General features: G+C 47.8%; 2 protein-coding genes across 12 annotated transcripts in view; one reads left to right on the forward strand and one right to left on the reverse strand.

Moving 5' to 3' along the window:
* Positions 1-10798, forward strand: part of SSB (small RNA binding exonuclease protection factor La) — a 100576-nt gene extending 89778 nt beyond the window's left edge. For all 3 annotated transcript variants that reach the window (XM_086956087.1, XM_086956086.1, XM_086956088.1), the window contains exons 11-12: positions 9844-10002; positions 10310-10798. In XM_086956087.1, the coding sequence (XP_086812213.1) occupies positions 9844-10002; positions 10310-10476 (326 nt within the window). In that variant the 3' untranslated portion in view covers positions 10477-10798. The remainder of the gene's footprint in view (positions 1-9843; positions 10003-10309) is intronic.
* METTL5 (methyltransferase 5, N6-adenosine) overlaps positions 10004-19395 on the reverse strand; it is a 167616-nt gene continuing 158224 nt past the window's right edge. For all 9 annotated transcript variants that reach the window (XM_086956090.1, XM_086956091.1, XM_086956096.1 and 6 more), the window contains one exon: positions 10004-10595. In XM_086956090.1, coding sequence (XP_086812216.1) covers positions 10554-10595 — 42 coding nt within the window. In that variant the 3' untranslated portion in view covers positions 10004-10553. The remainder of the gene's footprint in view (positions 10596-19395) is intronic.

A 19395-nucleotide genomic window follows, 5' to 3' on the forward strand; every position in this document is an offset into this window, starting at 1 on the left:
TTTTTTATTAAAGTCAGCACATAGCTACAACTGTACATGTGGTGATTGTCCTTTCTATCGTAAAACTCCCTCAAAATAAGCATGGTCCATGTGAACCTATTACAACTAGTACTATTCACCCCCTTAAGGCTGACAATTATGTAACCTTATGAAGGTCCCTCCCCCAACTGTAAACAAGAATACAAATCTCCCCCCCCCCCCCCACCCCCTCCCTCCAGTGCTCAGGTCCCTCCCAGTGTTCCGTAGCTCTCTGCCCTCATGATCTGCCAATCTGCGGCTGCCTTAAGTGTCAGTCTCCTTTGTCTGTGTGAGTCTCAGCAGGGCAGGTGATTTCTCTAAATTCAGTGACCAGCAGTGATCGGAATGGTTGCCACAGTTCTTCGTAATTCTCCCCTTCCTCTGCCATGGTGAGCGACAACTTTTCCATGCCCAGGACGTGCCACATTCTGTGTAACTAGCCAATAATCGTGGGAGTGGTGGCGGTGCGCCAATGGGTTAGGATGTTTTGGAGCGCTGAGCTCAAGGCAATAGCAATTTGTCGTTCTCTGCGGGAACGTAAGGGGTATGTAAGTGCGTTGGGGAGCCCCAAGATAACGTATGCCGGTAATCGAAGAAGCTCCGTTTGGAAGTGCGTATCAACATAGTCAAGGACCTGATTCCAATAGGGTCGGAGATGGTCACAGTCCCACAATAAATGTGTCCGGTTGCCCACCTGCCCACAGCCCCTCCAACACAGATTCCCTTTGCTAAGATCCATTTCGTGTATTCTTTCCGGAGTGTAGTACCAGTATGTGGTTATCTTTGTTAGTGTCTCTGTAAGTCCAGTGTTGTATGCAGTGACGTGCTCTGTATGAAATCTTGTCCCATTCCTTATGGCTGAGGGATCTACCTAATTCACTTTCCCAACGTTCCCTACCAGGATTATAGATGTGTGTCTGCAGCATTTTATACAGGTCGGATATGAGTTTGGCATCCGAAAATCGTGTTATGAGCCAGCGCTCATACAGCAGGAGTCGCCTATCTGCGCTCGTCCGCATTGAGGTTGAAGTGCCCAGTGCCTGACTTGGAGATATTGTAATCGCTACGTTTCGGAGAAGCTGTATTCCTGCTTGAAAAGGGGGAAAGGTAGGACCCCTTCCGGACCATAAACTTGGCTTAGGAAGCGGCAACCGGCTGATCGCCAGTGGGAGAAGGCTCCCCTCTCTGTTCCTGGCGTGAAATCTGGATTGTCCACAAGCGGCATGAGTGGGGATGGAAAAGTGGTGAATTCTCGGGTGACCAGTGAGTCCCACACCTCCCAGGGGATTCTGGTGATGTATGAAGCATATAGGTTGGCCGGTCTGTGGCCCCTTCGGAGGAAAGGGATTTTCTGCAGCGGGCGACCCGCTACCGCCTGGTCTTGAAGGAGCCAGTGTTTCTGACTCCCATTTGCTCCACTCCACCAGGTAACGCAACTGAGCCGCCTGGTAGTATTTGTGCAAGTCTGGCATTCCCAGACCCCCGGATTCCGGGGGAAGCACAGCCAGTGCCCTCCGCAGTCTGGGTCTACGGCCCTGCCAAATTAAGTGGGCTATGTCGGTCTGGGTTTGTTGGATCCAGCCTGCAGGTGGACGCAGTGGCAGGGCCCGAAAGGGGTATAGAATCTGGGGTAAGATGGTCATTTTGACCGCTGCAATCCTGCCCAGCCAGGAGAGCGGGAAGTGTCTCCACCGTCCAAGCCCTTCTCTGACTTTCCCACGCAGTATCTTGTAGTTGGCATCCACCATAGCGGGGAGTGTGGATGCTAGCCGAATTCCAAGGTATGGAACTGTGTCCGTTGCCCATTGAAAGGGGAGAAGATTCTGCAGGTAACTTCTCGAAACTGGTGAGAGCGACAAGTCCAGTGCAATGGAGTGATCTGTGTTCATTTTGAACCCAGCCACTCTAGCAAAGGCGTCCAGCTCAGCTAAACAAGCTGGAAGAGTGCACGGGTTATCTAAGGAGATCAGTACGTCATCAGCGTAAAGGCTGATGACGTGTGTAGCCTCCGAATTTGATCCCTGTAGCTAACGTATTCTGACAAATTCTCTGGGCCAGTGGCTCCATGTACAAGGCAAATAAGAGTGGTGAGAGGGGACAGCCTTGTCTCGTGCCCCGCTCTATGTCAAAGCTGGCCGAGTTATAACCATTTACCCGTACCACTGCGGTTGGGGATTTGTAACAGTTAAAGATGAAGTTGCGGAATTTCTCCCCAATCCCCGCTTTAGGTAACACTAGTTCCAGGTAAGGCCAGTGGGCCTGGTTGAACGCCTTTTCTGCGTCGATGGCCAACATCATGCTCTCTCCTGGCAGTCGCGAGGCCTTTTCTATCAGGTGGACTATGCGTTTGGTATTGTCCACCGTTTGTCGCTCCGGTATAAAGCCCGCCTGGTCGGGGTCTATAAGCCCAGTTAAGGGAGGGGCTAGTCGGGCTGCTAGAATCCCTGTATATAGTTTGAGGACCAGGTTTAAGAGATATCTGTCTGTAAGCTCTGCATTTAGTTCTGTCTATACCCTGCTTGGGTATAACGGATATGGAGGCTTCTGAGTAAATCAGTCGGTATTGCACCGGGTTCAGCAAATGTGTTGAAAAGCCGCGTTAGTATCGGGACGAGCGTAGTGCAGAATTTCTTAGAGAAGATGGCTGAAGAGCCATCTGGTCCTGGCGCTTTCCCTAGCTTACGACGGGCGATGGCACTGATCACCTCTTCAATGTGGATCTCTCCCTCTAAATTCTGCCTGAGATGGAGGAAGTGATACCGACTCCAGGTACTCCGGCGTCTAGGATGTTCGGGGAGCTGCCCGTATATATAGAGTGGCGTAAAAAGTGCAAAAAACGTCTGCTATCGCGGCGTTGTCTGAGACGGAAACCCCGTAAGGTCTCACCATCTCCTTAACCTTCTGTTGTTGGCATACTGCTCGCAACCTGTTTGCTAACAGGCGGCCACATCTGTCGCCACCAGTATAATCGGCATGGCGCAGTCTCAGTGCAGCGAATTCTGTGCAATCTTGATCCAGGGCTGATAACTGCGCTCGTGCGGCCTCGAGTTACCTCCAGATACTAGGGGCCCAGGTTCGCTGGTGGATTTGTTCCAGTTCCCGGACGTGTTTCGTAAGCTCGTCGTGTTAACTCTGTCCTTGGTTTCCGCTGAGGAGTGCCATGAATTCCCCCCCGAATGACCGCTTTCAGGGCGGCCCACTGCATCGCTGGGGTTGTCGGTGTTGCCATTTTGTGATAGGTAATCTCGATTGGTCGTTTGAATATGTTCCGCTACGTCTGTCCTGTGTAATAACGCATCTCTGAGGCGCCCAACTCTAGGGGGATATGATGTGGGTGGTAAGGTGAGTGTGGCAATGACCGGTGCATGGTCCGAAAGCGAGAACCCCTATCTCGGAGGATGTAGATTGTGTACACACCCGGCCAGAGGCTAAGAGATGGTCCAATCTGGCATATGTGTTATGGGCATTAGAGTAGTATGAATATTCCCTGTCCTGTGGGTGATGTCTGCGCCATAAATCATGCAGGTCTAGTTCTTTCAGTCGGTCTAAGCAACTGGTGGTGAGTGGCCCCTTCTGGTGCGTGCCTTGAGTGGACCTATCTAGGACATTGTCGAAGACCAGGTTTAAGTCTCCCCCCACAATATGTCTGTCCGGTGTGGGCAGAGTGCATGAAGCGATCTTGTTTGTCGTATATGGACCCAAGAGTGAATTTGAGACCGTTCAAGGAGAAGCGATAGGCTAGCAGCCTCCCCTTAAGTTCTGCGCTTTTTTGGAGGACCTCCCCTTTGAAATGTCGGGCTACAAGTATTGCTACCCCTGCAGTCTTGGTAGTGTTCGAAGAGAAGAGCTGTGTTGGAAATTTGTGGGAGCGTAGCTGGTGGCAGTCTCTGGCTAACAGGTAGGTCTCTTGTAACAGACATATGTCCGCCTGTGCATTTTCGAGAGAGGATAAGATCTTTCTTCTTTTAACTGGACTATTTAGACCCTTGACATTGAGGGTCAGGATCTTAAGGGTGGAGGGCAGCATCCCCTACAGTGTAGTGATAAAAGCTGGTATCTGGAGCCCGGCAAGCCGGGGCAAACGCAGGATCATGAGCAAGGTGCTGGGGGTCTGCACTGAGCTGTGTAAGCGTAGCAGATGTGGTTTGAGCGAACATAAGTACTGGACAACTTAACCCTCCCATCCCGAACCCTCCCCCAAAACTCCTCTTCTGGGGGGGGGGGGGGGGGGGGGGGGGGGGGGGGAACCTGTGGCCCATAGTCCATCACCCTCTGGGGTGATCGGGAATGTAGTCTCTCGGGTTGTTACTGTCCGTTAAGTAGAGGAATGTGTGTCAATGGCGACCTGGCTGGCCCCCCGCCAGTCTCCCATTGCGCCCGCTAAGAAGCAATGCGTTGATGAAACCCCCTTCTGTCTGTGTTACGTCAGTTCAGGGGTGTTGTGTCCTTAGACACTTCCTGGACAGCCGCAGCTTGTTCTAGAGCCATCGTAGCTGGGTCCGGTCCCGGGGCAGTTTTGTGTGAGCGTTGGTGACCCACACTTTGCCATCCCTGTCGGGAGGTGTTTGGGGACTTGTCCTGGGATGGTGTGGCGAAGCCCCCTCCGTGTGCGTGTTATCCTCTGGGTCGATGCCCAGAAGAGCACACGTGTCCCGCAGGGAGCGTAGTTGGTGCAGGGCTCCCTTCCATTTGAAGATGAGACTAAAGGGGTGCCCCACGAGTAGGGAGTCCTGTTATCCCATAGGAATTTCGTTGCCACCCTAAAAGCCTTCCGTTTTTGCAGGGTGATCTCGGAGAGGTCCTGATATAATGCCACCGAGTGGCCTTGAAACTCTAGGGGCTGTTTCTGGCGGGCCTCTCGCAGGATTCTTTCTTTCAGAGTAGTCTGGTAGGAAGGCTAGGATATCAGGCGGGGGAGCCGGTGCCTGACGTGCCAGGCCCACCCTGTGCGCTCTGTCAATGCGGGTCTCTAAGTACTCGGGTTCTCCCAAGATCTCGCGGAGCAGCCTCTGTAGGAGGCCGGCTACGTTGGTCCCCTCCAATTTGGATGGCACTCCTCGAACCTGAAAGTTATTTCGCCGAGAGCGGTTTTCGAGGTCCTGCGCGTGTGCCTGTAAGTCTACTTGCTGCTCACGAAGGCGAACCACTTCCTGCTGCAGTTGCTCCACTTCCTCGCTTGGTCCGCTTGCTCTACAGCTGCTACTCGTTCCCCTGGGCCGTCCACATCACGCCTTAATTCTGTGTTCCCCTGCCATGTCTTGCTTGAGGGTCTGAAAGTCTTCCCTCAGGGAATTGAATAAAGACTCCAAGAAGGCTTTAGTGATGGGAGCCCCTCAATCATCCTGCCCTGGGCAGGTCTTTTGTTGTTGCCGGGTGAGACGGGCTCTTCTCTTGGGTGCACCCTTGGCTAGCATTTCGGTGATGGTGTGGCAGCCCCTTCTGTTCGTATTAGCCATGACGTGCCTACCGGCCAGTTTTTTGGTGCCCACCCGGGCAGAAGACCTCCGGGCAGGAGAATCCTCGCACGTTATTCTAGCTACACTGGTCGGGGACCAGGCCCCCACCCCCGGATCCAGACGGCGATTTGGTGGATGGTGGTCCCGGTGCGTGTCACCCTGTGTATGCTAAGGGGTAGAGTGTTATGTCTTAAGTCTGCCGCTGCACTATCCCCTAGCCTGGCGGCATGAATCGTGTCCCTCGCTCCCCTGAGGCGATGCTGGTGGTAGATCGCTGCTCGCTGTGTATTCTTTTCGCCAGCCCGGCCTCACTCATCTCCCTCTGTGTGCCCTGGCTTGGGATTGAATGGGCAGATAGTGGTGCTGGACTCCCGTCCTGTGTTTCAGCTCCGCACCAGGGTCGCCGCCGCTGTCAAGCGGGATGCTCTAGGCCCTAGGCCGGGGGCTTGCTTGCGTGCTGCCTTAGTGACGACACCCCACAGCTTGCCTGACTTGCTGCCCCTCACCTCAAGTGCCTTGTTTTCCCGTGGCCCAGTGCAGCTCCAGTCCTCCTCCGCTTCTATGGGTCAGGCAGGCAGGCCCTGCATCTGCACCGCGTTGGCCCCGTTCACGCAGGCCCCTGGTCAAAGATCTGCGCCCCAGCTACCTCCAATCGTGCGGTCCACTTCCTGTAACGGGCACTCGTCGCCCGAGGTGCTGAGTGGAGACCGGTCCAGCTCCGGTGCTGGCACTAGTTTGGCTGTTGGGCCCCTTTATGCCCGGGGCCACGCGCTAGTGGGAGAAGCCATGTCCGGGGCCCAGGACCCCTGTCAATTCCCGCCTCTGCCTTTACTTTTTGTCGTCTGGGGGGAGTTGGGCCCGGCGTGGACGCACCCCGCCGGTGCCAGGGGACGTACCGTGGTCTTCTCTCCCAGGCGTGCTAAGCGGTCTGTAGAGGCCCCCAACCAGGGGCGCGATGTCTGTTTCCCTCGTTGCGGCAACCGTCTGGTCCTGGTGCTTCTCCCCCTCTGGGGCCCGCCCTCACAGGTATTTCGCTGGTGCGGACCTGTGGTAGTCTGTAGTACCCTGTGGCTGGGGGTGCTGGAAGGTGCCCTCGTGTTGTCCCGTCTACTGCGCAGGAGCTCCGGTGAGTCAAGACGCAGCCGCTCGGGGTAGGCCCCAGGGCCTGGGCCTCAATTTTTGAGCATGCAGCCAAGGCGGGGATTGATCTCTGCGGTGTCCTCCGCACTCACCGCAGCAAAAGCTGGGCCTCCCGGCGCCGTAGCCCGGTCCCAGTCTCCGCCACTATTGCTGGGCTGCCAGTCTCTGGGGTTCTCCCGCTTCTGCTGCCTGGGTCCCCGATCTCTGGTTTAGGCCGCCATGTTGTCTCGGTTGCAGTTGGGTCTCTACAGTGCGACAGAAGTTTCCTCGAGGGTCTGCGCCGCAGTTGCTTCGTCGCCGAAGGTTGGGCAATTGTCTCTACAGCTCAGAGAGGCGGGTGCTCGTGCGTTCAGGGGTTTATGTGCGAATTATGGGCTACAATGGGGATCCGGGCCGGGGATCCATGCGATCCTGCGTCTGCTCAGGTCGCCATCTTGGCCACGCAAATTTTAAAAGATTACCTTCGACACCTTTGGGCTTGTCATTGTATTTGTGTGGACATTGGATAAAGGCTCTAAGACTATCAAAGTATGTATGGTGGGAGTAGACTTGATTGGCATGAAGTGTAGTACTGGTCCTATGCCATTCACCTCTGAGCTGGTAAAATTAGAAGTGGTCGCCTCTCAAACACACGCAATGTGTGTGTCACTGACCCATAATACCAGCTTCTGAGTCACAAGTGGAAATTTGCGGGCAAGAGTCTAGTCGAATGTCATGCCCACCTCTCTAAAAGTTGCCCTGATTATGGTGTGATGTTTAAGCACACAATGCTTTCCAACTAGGGATCCCTGGCCTTGCATAAATCGCGGAAACCCCATGACTTCCAAAAGTGGTTTTCCCCTGAGCTTAAAGAAGCAAAATTAAAACTTCAAGCTGAACGGAAGTGGAGACGCCACTACAACCCCGAGCTTAAACAAACTTATTTACTCCTCCGAGCATACAAATCCTCTGTTCTTGTGTGCAAAAAGGAGTATTTCTCCGTAAAAATTGCGAACTCAACTAATAAGGCAAAGGAAATCTTCGCTATTGTAGAGGAATTAACTTGCCCGGCCAGAGTAATGGCACAGCCCGAGCAATTTCAGCAGCTGTGACTCACTAAACCATTATTCCTTTGATAATTTTACTGCAATAAAATCAAGTATTCCCCATTCTAACAGTCCCTCCACTCCCAGCTGCCAACCCCCGTTGCTTTTAATCAGTTTTCACCTATTACTTTTGATTCTTTTTCTGAACTAATGATTCAAGTCAGGCTCCCCTCTCGACAGCGGCCCTCCTCACATCTTGCGGGAAGCTTTCATGGCCTGCCCTGAACCCCCTATTTCTCTCCTCAATTCTTCTCTTAGCAGTGGACAGGTCCCGGAGTCCTTTAAAGTGGCAGAGATCATTGCCATCTTGAAGAAACCGGGTGCAAACCACCTGGTCATGAGCAACTACTGCCCGATCTCCCTCTTACCCTACCTTGGCAAAATCTTAGAGTCCCATGTAGTAGGTTGTCTGAGCTCCTTTGTAGAAGCATCCTCTTTCCTAGATTCCAACCAGGCCGGATTTCGTCCCGCCCATTCGACCGAAACAGTCATCCTGGATGATCTTCGCAGAGGAGCAGATCAACACATCTCACAGGCCTTAATTCTTCTTGATCTCTCTGCAGCATTTGACACGGTCGACCAACATCTTGGTCGACCGTGTCCGAAGTGCAGGGGTCGGAGGTCAAGCACTGAAATGACTCCAATCGTTTCTGTCAGACTGGTTTCAATCTGTCCGCTTGGGCCATTACTCCTCCACAATAGGCAGACTCCCTTATGGAGTCCCGCTGGGCTCTTCTTTATCTCCCCTGTTTAACCTCTATATGCAACCTCTGATCACTGCCTTGAGGGAGAGAAACGTGCTGGTCTACAACTATGCAGATGATCTGCAACTAATTTTTAATCTTCATTCCTCCAGTTCATTGGAATCCCACTTGCAGGATACTATGACTTAAGTTGGTTCAGGTTCATCCAGTTGCTAATATAAGTTAAACCTGAACAAAACTGAGTTGACCTTGACTGGCGGTAACAACAGCCCTTGGAACTCCAACTTTTGGCCTATCCACTTGGGTCCTCCCCGGTAGTAACGCCGAAGAGCCTGGGGATCACGATTGGCAAGGATCTATCTATGTACCCTCAAATCAACTCAGTGGTTTCAGCTTGCTTCTTTATGCTGCGGAAAATAAAGAAGATAGATTCCTCTCGAAAGAAGCCGCCACTTTGGTAGTCTAGGCGCTAATTATTTCCAGATAAGATTACGCAAACTCACTGCATGCCGGCATTCCAGCCTATCAACTGCAACGTTTACAACTGATACAGAACCATGCAGCTAGGCTTATCTTCCAACTTTCCTCTCGCCACCATGTCAGACCCCTGCTGCAACAATTGCATTGGCTCCCTGTGAGCCAACGTTGTGCATTTAAATTAAGCTGTATCGTCCATAAAGCTTTGACTGACACCGGCCCGGCTTTCATATCCAGTAAGATCAAGAAATAGTCTCCTCCCCCCCCCGCACCCTTCGATCATCCTGCCACTGCCTCCTGAGCACCCCAAAATACAAACTAAATAAACATGGCGGGCTGTGCTTTTCAACGATGGCTCCCCAGTTCTGGAACTCTCTCCCTATCTCCCTACGACTAACTGACAACCACCTTCAATTTAGGAAGCTGCTCAAAACCTGGCTATTTACGTCAGCGTATAACTCACTTCTGTGTAGCGCCCTGTTTCTAAGCGCCAAGAAACCTATCCGGTGTATGTTGCGCTATAGAAATGATTTTTAACATAACATAATTTAAATACTGTTGTAGCCACATTTACGGCATGACATGTGGCCGGATGTGCACACTTTCAATTTTTCGCCTCACTGACATTTGTGACAGACAATGCCCCTCCCCCCGCACCCCCCCCCCCCATATTTCCCCCCCTTACTTTACCCCCTCCTCTCCCCCTACTTTCGCCTATGAGCTCCAGAAGGGGAGGTTCAAAATATTGCTTTCTTTCTTGGAGTTTTTTGGGATGTAAACAGTGAATTCTTACTACACTAGTTGGCAGGTATATATTGCACATGAACTGCAAAAACTATTTCCACAATTAAGTATAGATGATATCAAAGATTGTTTGCACATATCAAATACACATGTTCGAGTTGTAATGTGTTAACAATAAAGAGGTTTCTACTACTAATGCAATTTACTTTATGTTCTTAGGTCGGAAATTTAAAGGTAAAGGCAGAGGTGGTGGAGGTGGTGGTAAAGGTACACGTACACAAGGCTCCTCCCAAAAGAGGAAAGTGCAGTTTCAAGGCAAGAAAACGAAGTTTGAAAGTGATGATGATGGTGATGAAGATGATGATGGCGATTCAAAAGGTAACAAATGCAAATAACTTTATTAGGAAAAAGTAAACAGACAAAAAAAATACACCTGCTGATTAGCACTCTCAGAACAGAGGCAAGATGAGTGCCTGAGAAAATGCTTATGACTGTATAATGGCAGCTTAAAAAATGGGATGCATTTTACATTTTTACTCCTTGCTAAGATTTGGCATAAATGATCAATGGATGGGCCTATCCCTTTGCAATTGTTAACATTAAACCGGTTTTTACATGGAGTTGATAGACATGTTCATTATTATAACGGTAGTAGTCTCATTTATGTTTACCTTTCAATTCAAAGGTCCACCTAGTCCCAAGAAAGAAATGAATACAGATGAAAAGGTATCCATGGTCAAAACTGGTAACGAACCACCGAGCCCCAAAAAGAGGAGCCTGGAGGAGTCTAATGCTTCTGAGGAACCTGCTTCAAAACAACCCAAAAATGAGAATGGAGGCGGAGATCAGTAGTATCCAAATCAAACTCCTGGACTTTTTTTAATCGTTTTTGTTTTTTCAAGTGTTTTATGGCCATTCCTGTTTGGAAATCATTTGAAAGAAAATCTGATGAAGTCCACTTCAATATCGACCTGCAAATAAGGAAAAGAAAATTTTGTTTAACGTGTAGACACACTGTCCCCTTTTTATAACCAATCAGGGCATTTTATATTTTAGTTATACTGTAACATTTGAGTTGTTTTTAAGCTTCCAGTTTTTTTGGGAGAGGACCCTCAAGCACTGAACCAGACAAAATCATGAACACATTTCGAATATAATAAAATGTTCCATTTCATGGGAGCTTCTTAATTAAACACTAATGAATCTGTCATACAAATAGCCAGGACAATGATGATTTGGTATGACCCTAAGGAATCTTTAGTATTCATGCAGCCAGATTTAGAGCACTGCTTGCATAACCACTGGGCCTCATCTGTCCTCTGCTTTCTCACAAAGCATTGAGCTGTACCACCACCTCCACCCCACTCTTATTTTTGATCGTGGGATTTTTTTTTTTTGCCTCTGAAAGACACATTTTAATTAATTTAAATAAAGTAAAATAAGCAGCCCGCTCTAGTATGAATTGCACTCATTAGACCAGCCAGGTTGATTACCTATACCAGTGTACTGCTTTGGTCGTTGCAGAAGCCAAACATTTCTGCTGTGTAGACTGAAAAAGATGCTGAGCAGGCCTGCACACCAGCGTAGAATCTAACACCGCCTATCGGCACCTGCCAGATTGACTGCCTCATCCCAAGTTTGGAGAAACTACTTTGGCTTGTTACTGCTGTGAAATGGGGTGAGGACTGGCTGGAAAAGTGATTTGATTAGTGTTCATCTCCGGCTCACTAACTCACTCCCCAATGTTTGCAAACCGAAGGTCACTATTAGTTCTCATGGACATGTTATCGGGACCCTTACCTGTATGCATTCCACTTCCTCTCCTCGTCCTCCATTGGACATTAGCACAGAGAAGACTCGTCTCTCTCCATCCCTCCAGTTGAATAAAATGAAGGGTAAATGTCCCCAGATGCATGCCAATGATCTAGATTTCCGTACGGTACTTGTAACGGTTTTGCTTTTCAGAGCAATTGAACGTTTTTATTTTTATAACTGATGTAGGTCTTGGCTCTGTTCTAGGGCCTTGGTATTTATTTCTTGTGGGCTAACGCACACCATTTCTGCTTGGGTGGGGGAGAGTCACATGATCATCTTCGACCTCCCCCCCCCCCCCCCCCCCCACCTACCTAGGCAGAGGTGTTAAGGGTATCTTCCTGTGGCACCTTATCTTTTTGAACACGATACAGCATACAACCAGAGCCCCTCCAAAACACACGATCCTCCTCCAGCCCGTCTAAACCCAAATGAAAGTTAATCCTCACTAACATATTCCATCAAATAGCCCGTAGCGCATCGACTCACTATATATATGATGTTTCTATAGCTTAAACCGATCCAAAAGGCAGCATAGCACTGCACAGGGTTAAAGACTAGCAAGGTCAGCAAGTGATAGGAGAGGTAGCTGTGGACAGTTAATATATTGTGATGTAGTGTTCTTTAAAGAGCTAATTCTTCAACTCGTTCCTAAATTGAAGCAGTGGTCCTGCAGGATACAGGTATATTGTTCCTGGGTGCACAGATTGGAAAGGCCTGCCCTTTTTTCTGTTTACAATTCTTAGACCCCAGTTTGATGGTTTTCTGGCTGCAGGAGGGCAGAGAACTACCAGGCATGATGAGCTTGTCTTAAAGATAGGTAGGGATCTTGTGATGGCCTTGTAAATGGTCCAGCTGGTTTTGAAAACTGTGTGGCCCGGTAAGGGGAATCCATAGTGTGCCATCCAAAGGAGTATGTGGTCCTATCTTTTTCAGGCCGTGGGGTGAGACCTGCTGCAGTGTGTAGGATGCCCTTAAAGGGTGCCAGTGTGAAGTTAGGAAGGCCATGGAGCAAGGCACTACCACCATCCAGGTGGGAGTATGTGGACTTAAACAGCAGTTCTTAAGTAGTTTTTACTTTCCTTAGAAGGGACCTAGTACCAGGCAGTGTTTTGGCTTTTTATGCGGTAAGGTTGGTGTACATGGTTAATCTAAGTGACTTGACATTTGATGGAATTAGAGGTTTTGGCTTTTTATGCGGTAAGGTTGGTGTACATGGTTAATCTAAGTGACTTGACATTTGATGGAATTAGAGGTTTGAGGCAGCCACAATTCACGTTGTTGAGCCAAGTTTGCACTGTTTTTTTTTGTGGGGGGGGCAAAAAACCCTAGTGTTCTGTTTAGTTGAGCTTCAGGTAGGCAATGGACATTCAGGTCTGGTTGATCAGGTGTTTGATATGTTGGATGTCTGAAGCAGAAGAGACTTTCAAGGCGCATTGTAAATCAGCACATTAGTGAATTTAGTTTATTTGTGAGTAGAGCACCAATATTGTAGGTTCTGCAGTTCTTCTCCCGATCGGAGGGTTCTTCACACTGAGGTTTCTTCAACATCCTGGTTTGGATTTTCAATGTGCCCAAAGCAGAAGAACCTTGAACCCACATATACTAACTGGCATGCTTAATCTTCATCCAGGATCAGTAAGAGAACAACCCACTAAAGTGAAAGGCTTTATCGAATCAACCCTGGGGTTAGTCCATAAAGACTGTTAGTGAACTACTCTTGCTATGCACCTCCTGCTTTACTATTGGCCTCTTCTCACTATCATATCTCACCTAGTTCCACTGATACCACCACCCTTCTCACTCAACTCCTCCCTGAATGAACTCTTGGTCTTCTAACTCCCCAACAGCAAATGTACCCTCTACTCTGTAACTGTTCCATATCCCTGTCAATATTTCTCTGCCTCTCCATCTAACACACCCTTTCACACATCCATCTATCTTCATACCTACCCTCACTGCAATTTACTCGTACCACACTCCCCTCCACCATCTTACCTATGCCCCTGACAGTCAAAGTCCACCCAGCCTCTTACCTATCCGTATGCCTTACATGCAGTTTTTTTGTTGTTGTGCATCCTAAAGTCCCTGCCACAGCAATTCTAAAAATTGTTAGGCCTGCCTGCCATTTATCTCCTACAGACTTACTGATCACTCACTAGCAACTTAAAACTCTCTCCAATCCTCTCTCCACACAAGATACCTGCTAAACTGCTACTGCCATTGTGATCAGCAAACTGGTTAACTGCTTCTTTACCTATGAAGGACCCTCATTTTTGCAGCCACCCTCGACTCTGACAATGTTAATCACTTGGTTGACACATGAATCAGCAGCATATGTATCTAACCCCCTTAAACTCTTGGGCCTCTTCAACCCATCCTTTCAAAGTCTTGTCTCTCAGTGATCGTCAGTTCTGGTGGTCCTGATGATAAATTCTATCCCTGTTGCCTGGAACTACAAAAGACTGGTGTTTGTTTCCCTAGCCTGGTTTGGATCTGCATAACAAATATACTCGGGCTGTCTGCTCTCAAAACATTAAAGCAAGTCTACCATTTCATGCAGCCACCATTGGCTCGCCTACACCAAACCACTCCATACCAAAGAGGATATGCACCCAGTGCACAAACAACTTCCAAGTAACGGCTGGCACCTTGGGTGAATTAATATTCTATATTGCTGCAGGTACTGATTTTATCCACTGCACCAAGATAGAACATTCTAAAGCATATTAAATGATTTCTCTGTACCTAGGATGACAGTAATGCAGACAAGTGCCCCCTCTGACGCTTTAGATTTACATAGTGGATGTTGTAATTGCTGTATTGAGCCAGGACATGGGGTAAATTCTGGGCAATCAAAAAAAAAATACTAAGGGAGACTGAAGAATACCTCGTGGCAGCTGAATATTGTAAACCGTGCCTACTCTAGCTCACTCATCGGTACTTTAGCATATTAAGCACTTCAACCCAAAATGGAATATAAGCACAACTTTCCACATAGACCTCTATTGCAGAGCCTCTTTCCAATCAAGAACCACAACCATGGATTAGCATGCTACTTGTTAAATAGGAAAATGCTACTTACCAGTATGCATCTGTTCTTGGCATGTAGAGCTGCAGAATCCTACATTTAGCAAAAGATCGCCACCTGGTGTTGGGCTCTGATGATTGCAGGTTGTTGTCTTCTTGGAAGAAGTCTTTTGTAGTCACGAGATAGGTGACTCTTCCCTTGGACAATACTGCGCATGGTCATCGACTTCATCCTCAGATTGTTTTTCGCCAAGATGGGAAATTATGGAGTTAGTAGAAGTATAGAGAAAAGGATGTCCATGCGTGTGCATCTAAGTAAGATGAGTACTGGAATGGATACAAGTCCCGGGGAGGCGGGAGGGCATGTAGGATTCTGCAGCTCTACATGCCAAGAACAGATTCATACTGGTAAGTAGCATTTTCCGTTCGAGGCATATGAGCTGCAGCAACTATTGTGCAGCAGTGTCTCCCCAAGCGGTGATCGCTTGTATCCGTTGCAGCATACTGAAAGAGTGTTTTAAGGACAGCTTGGCCTACTGCAGCTTGTTGCTTGGCTTGCACATCAACACAATAGTGTTTAGTGAATGTGTGTATTGTAGACCATGTTGCTGCCTTGCATATATCCTCTAATGGAATGTTTCCTAAGAAAGCCATAGAGGCTCCTAGTTTGCGAGTGGAGTGTGCTCTAGGAGGAACTGTTGGTGTACGTTTAGCCTTGTGATAGCATATTTGAATACACCTAACAAACCATCTACCAATACCTCCTTTAGAGATAGGATTGCCTTTGTGTGGGGGGCAGAAGGATACAAATAGTTGTTTTGTTTTTATGAATGATTTAGTCCTGTCTGTGTAATATAGTAGAGCTCTTCTAACATCTAGGGTGTGTAAAGCTCTTTCTGCAACAGAGTCCGGTTTTTGAAAAAACACTGGTAACTCTACTGATTGGTTTAGGTGAAAAGGAGTAATCACTTTTGGAGGAATTTTGGATTGGGTCGAAGAACCACTTTGTTAGGGTGTATTTGGAAAAATGGTTCTTCTGTTGTGAATGCTTGGATTTCACTAGCTCTTCTAAGAGAGGTAATGGCAACAAGGAAAGCAGTTTTCCATGTTAGAAATTGTAGTTCACATTTATGTAACGGTTCAAAAGGGGGTCCCATGAGTCTTGTAAGGAACACATTTAGGTTCCATACTGGAGCAGGTGGTAACCTGGGTGGGATTATTCTTTTTAATCCCTCCATAAATGCTTTTATTGCAGGTACTCTAAATAGAGATATATAATGTCTATTTTGTAAATACGCTGCAATAGCTGCTAGGTGCAAGTGTATGGAAGAGTAAGCCAAATTGGGTCTTTGGACGTTTCCATCCAAAATATCATTTGCTACCTTCTACATTTACAAAGGATCAATGTGATTGTTACAGTATATTGCAAATCGTTTCCACTTAGCAGCATAGCATGCTCTGGTAGTGGGTCTTCTAGCTTCTTTATTTATATCCATACAGTCTGGTGGTAGGTTTAAGTAACCAAACTCTAGGACTTCAGGAGCCAGATCGTCAAATTCAGTTGGCTTGGTTCTGGGTGTCTTATTTCTCCATGGTTGTGTTAACAGGGATGGCTTGAGCCGTAATTTCTGATGTGGAACCACAGAGATCTAGTAGCGTGGTGAACCACGGGTGACATGCCCATGTAGGGGCCACTAGGATCAGTTTGAGGGACTGTTGTCTCCGCTTGCGTACTACTAGCGGAATGAGTAGGAGAGGCGGAAAAGCGTACGCAAATCTGCCTGACCAATTCATCCATATTGCATTCCCCCTCTGACCGTGGGTGTGGAAACCTGGTGGCGAAGGTTGGGCATTTTGAGTTCTTGTGGGTGGCAAACAGGTCTATTTGTGGATGCCCCCACATTTGAAATAATGGTTGAAGTACTTGTGGGTGCAACTCCCGTTCGTGAATCTGTTGTGATTGACGACTTAACAGATCCGCTATCTGGTTGTGGATACCTGGAAGGTGTTCTACTGTCAGATGTATGTTTTGAGGAATGGCATATCTCCAAATGTTCTGTGCAAGTTGGGACAGTTGCAGAGAGTGTGTCCCCCTCTGTTTTTGTATGTAGTACATGGCTGTCATATTGTCCGTTCGGACTAAGACCGCTTTGTTTTTGTACTTAAAGTTTTGAGTGCTAGAAATATTGCTAGCAGCTCTAAGTGGTTGATGTGGAACTATTTCTGTTGATTATTCCACTGACCTTGTGTGGTATAATGCAGGAGATGGGCTCCCCATCCTGTGAGGGATGCGTCTGTCGTGAGCACTACTCGTGGAACAGGTTCTAGGAACGGCTGTCCTTTTGTCAAATTTTTGGTGTTCCACCATTGCAGAGAATGATATGTATGGCTGTCCACCAACACCAGGTCTGTGAGCTGACCTTGAGCCTGATTCCACTGTTGTGCTAGACATTCCTGTAGTGGACGCATTTGCAGTCTTGCTTGGGGAACTATGAAGATGCAAGATGACATCATCCCTATTAGTTTCATGAACACTCTGGCTTGTAGAGAGTGCTGGCATTGAAAAAGGGAGACTAAGTTCTGAATATTTTGAATCCTTTGCTTGACTGGGATTGGCTTGAGCTACTGATGTGTTTATAGTAGCTCCTAGATCTTGCTGAACGTGCGAAGGCTCTAGGTGCGACTTGGTGTAGTTTATCGTAAACCCTAAGTTGTGCAGTGTTTGAATGGTTTGCTTTGTGTGTTGTGCACACTGGTTGTACGATCTTGCCTTTATGAGCCAGTCGTCTAGGTAGGGGAAGACTTGTATTTGTTGTCTTCTGAGATGTGCTGCCACTACTGCTAAGCACTTGGTAAACACTTGTGGTGCTGTTGTAACCCCGAATGGAAGGACTTTGAACTGATAGTGTTGTCCTTGTATGACAAACCTTAAATACTTCTTATCCGCAGGATGTATTGGAATGTGAAAATATGCGTCCTTTAAGTCTAGTGTGGACAGAAAATCTCCCTGTTGTAGTAATGGGAGTACCTGTTGTAAAGTGATCATGTGAAAATGATCTGATTGAATGTAGTGATTGAGTGGCCTGAGATCGAGAATTGGTCTTAATGTCCCGTCTTTCTTTGGAATTAGGAAGTACAGGGAGTAGACTCCTTTTCCTTCTAATGGAACTACTTGAATAGCATCTTTTTGTAGGAGTGCTAGAACTTCCTGTTGAATCAGAGTTGTGTTCTGCAGACATTGGACGCTGCCTGGGTGGTATGTTTTGGGGGGGTTGCTGTGAGTTCTAGGCAGTAGCCTTGTTGGATAATTTATCTTACCCACCTGTCTGTTGTGATGGAGTTCCAGACCGGTAGAAACTGAGTCTGCCCCCCACAGGACTTGAGTGCTGTAGGGGAGGCAGAGGGAAGTCATTGTTTAGGAGCGGAAGAGGAGCGGTTGGTGTTACTACCTCTGTTGTTATTGCCTCTATATCCTCCTCTAAAGAATCCTCTATTAGAGGAGGTCTGCGTGTGAGTGTTTTAAAAGATGATGATGTGTCTGCGCCGGTCTGCTTGGAGCCTCCTCTATAAGAAGAGCGGCGATAGGAACCTCTAGCTTGGGTGTATTGTAATGCCCCCATAGACTTAGCGGTGCCTGTGTCTTTCTTCATCTTTTCTAATGTATTATCTACTTCCGGCCCGAGCAATTAGTTCTGGTTAAAGGGCTGGTTTAGGATGGTAGTTTGTACCTCTGGTTTAAAACCTGAGATGCGTGACGCCTGAGAATAACACTAGTGTTCACTGCTCTGGATGCTGTGTCAGCTACATCTAGTGCACATTTAATTGAGGCATTTGAAATTAATTTGCCTTCTTGTAAAAGTTCTGCTGCCAGATCCTTGTGTTGATCTGGTAGGTGTTCCATTAACTTTTCTAATTGATCGTAATGAGCTCTGTTGTAGCGTGAGAGTAAAGCCTGTGTGTTTGCTATGTGCCATATGTTTGTTGCTTGTGCAGCAATTAGTTTTCCTGACGCATCAATGATCTTGGACTCTTTGTCAGGGGGGGGGGGGGTGTCCCCAGAAGTCTGAGAATTGGCCCTTTTTGCGCGCATTAGACGCTACCAAGGAGTCTAGTGGCAGATGACCCTAATGTATACTGAATCAGCTGGTGCTGGCCTATACTTTTTCTCTATTCTAGGATTGAACACCCTACACCTTACTGGATCTTTAAAAATTTCTGGAGCATGTTTTAGGACTCCCTTAATCATTGGTAATATTGGAGTAGACCTTTGTGACTGTTCGAAAGTGTCTAGCAAGAAATCCTCCTCAATGGCATCAGAGTGCATGGGAATACCATGGTGAAGTGCAGCTCTGTTTAACAAGTGATTAAAACCAATACTATCCTCTGTAGGGGAAGGTTTTGTTGGGTAGTACTGAGGATCAGGGATGTCTGGTGCATTATTTGGTGAAAAATTATATACATCCTCATCTAAAGGGTATGTATTGCTGGAACATCACCTCCACCCAAATCATACTCCATCAGTGTGGTGTGATGATGCAGGAGAGTGAATAGGAGAAGTTGTAGGTTCTACATATGGAGTAACCGGAGAGGAAGAAGGTGAAGGAGAGGAAGGGTGCATTGGAGAAGTTGCACAGTCCTTTTTGGCAGGGACCACAGGTGTAAGTGGTGTCTCTGCTGGTCTCTTCTTATAAGGGATTGCTTCCACATGTCCAGTTTTTAGATTAATATGGACTGTTTTCTGTCAAGGATCTGGTTTAAACAGTTCTTCCTATTCTATAACCTTCTTCGGTGTCTATCTTTTCGGAGCCGATGGAGGTTTAGTACTTTTTGCCTTATGAGGAGTAGTCGAGTGTTTTGGAAATGTTTTCGGTGCCGAATGTTTAGCCTTATCTGGGGTCTTTGGTACCGTTATTAGAATTTTCGGCCTGG

This window comes from Lissotriton vulgaris, chromosome 2_1 (assembly GCF_964263255.1).
Source record: "Lissotriton vulgaris chromosome 2_1, aLisVul1.2, whole genome shotgun sequence".
NCBI classification, from domain to species: Eukaryota; Metazoa; Chordata; class Amphibia; order Caudata; family Salamandridae; genus Lissotriton; species Lissotriton vulgaris.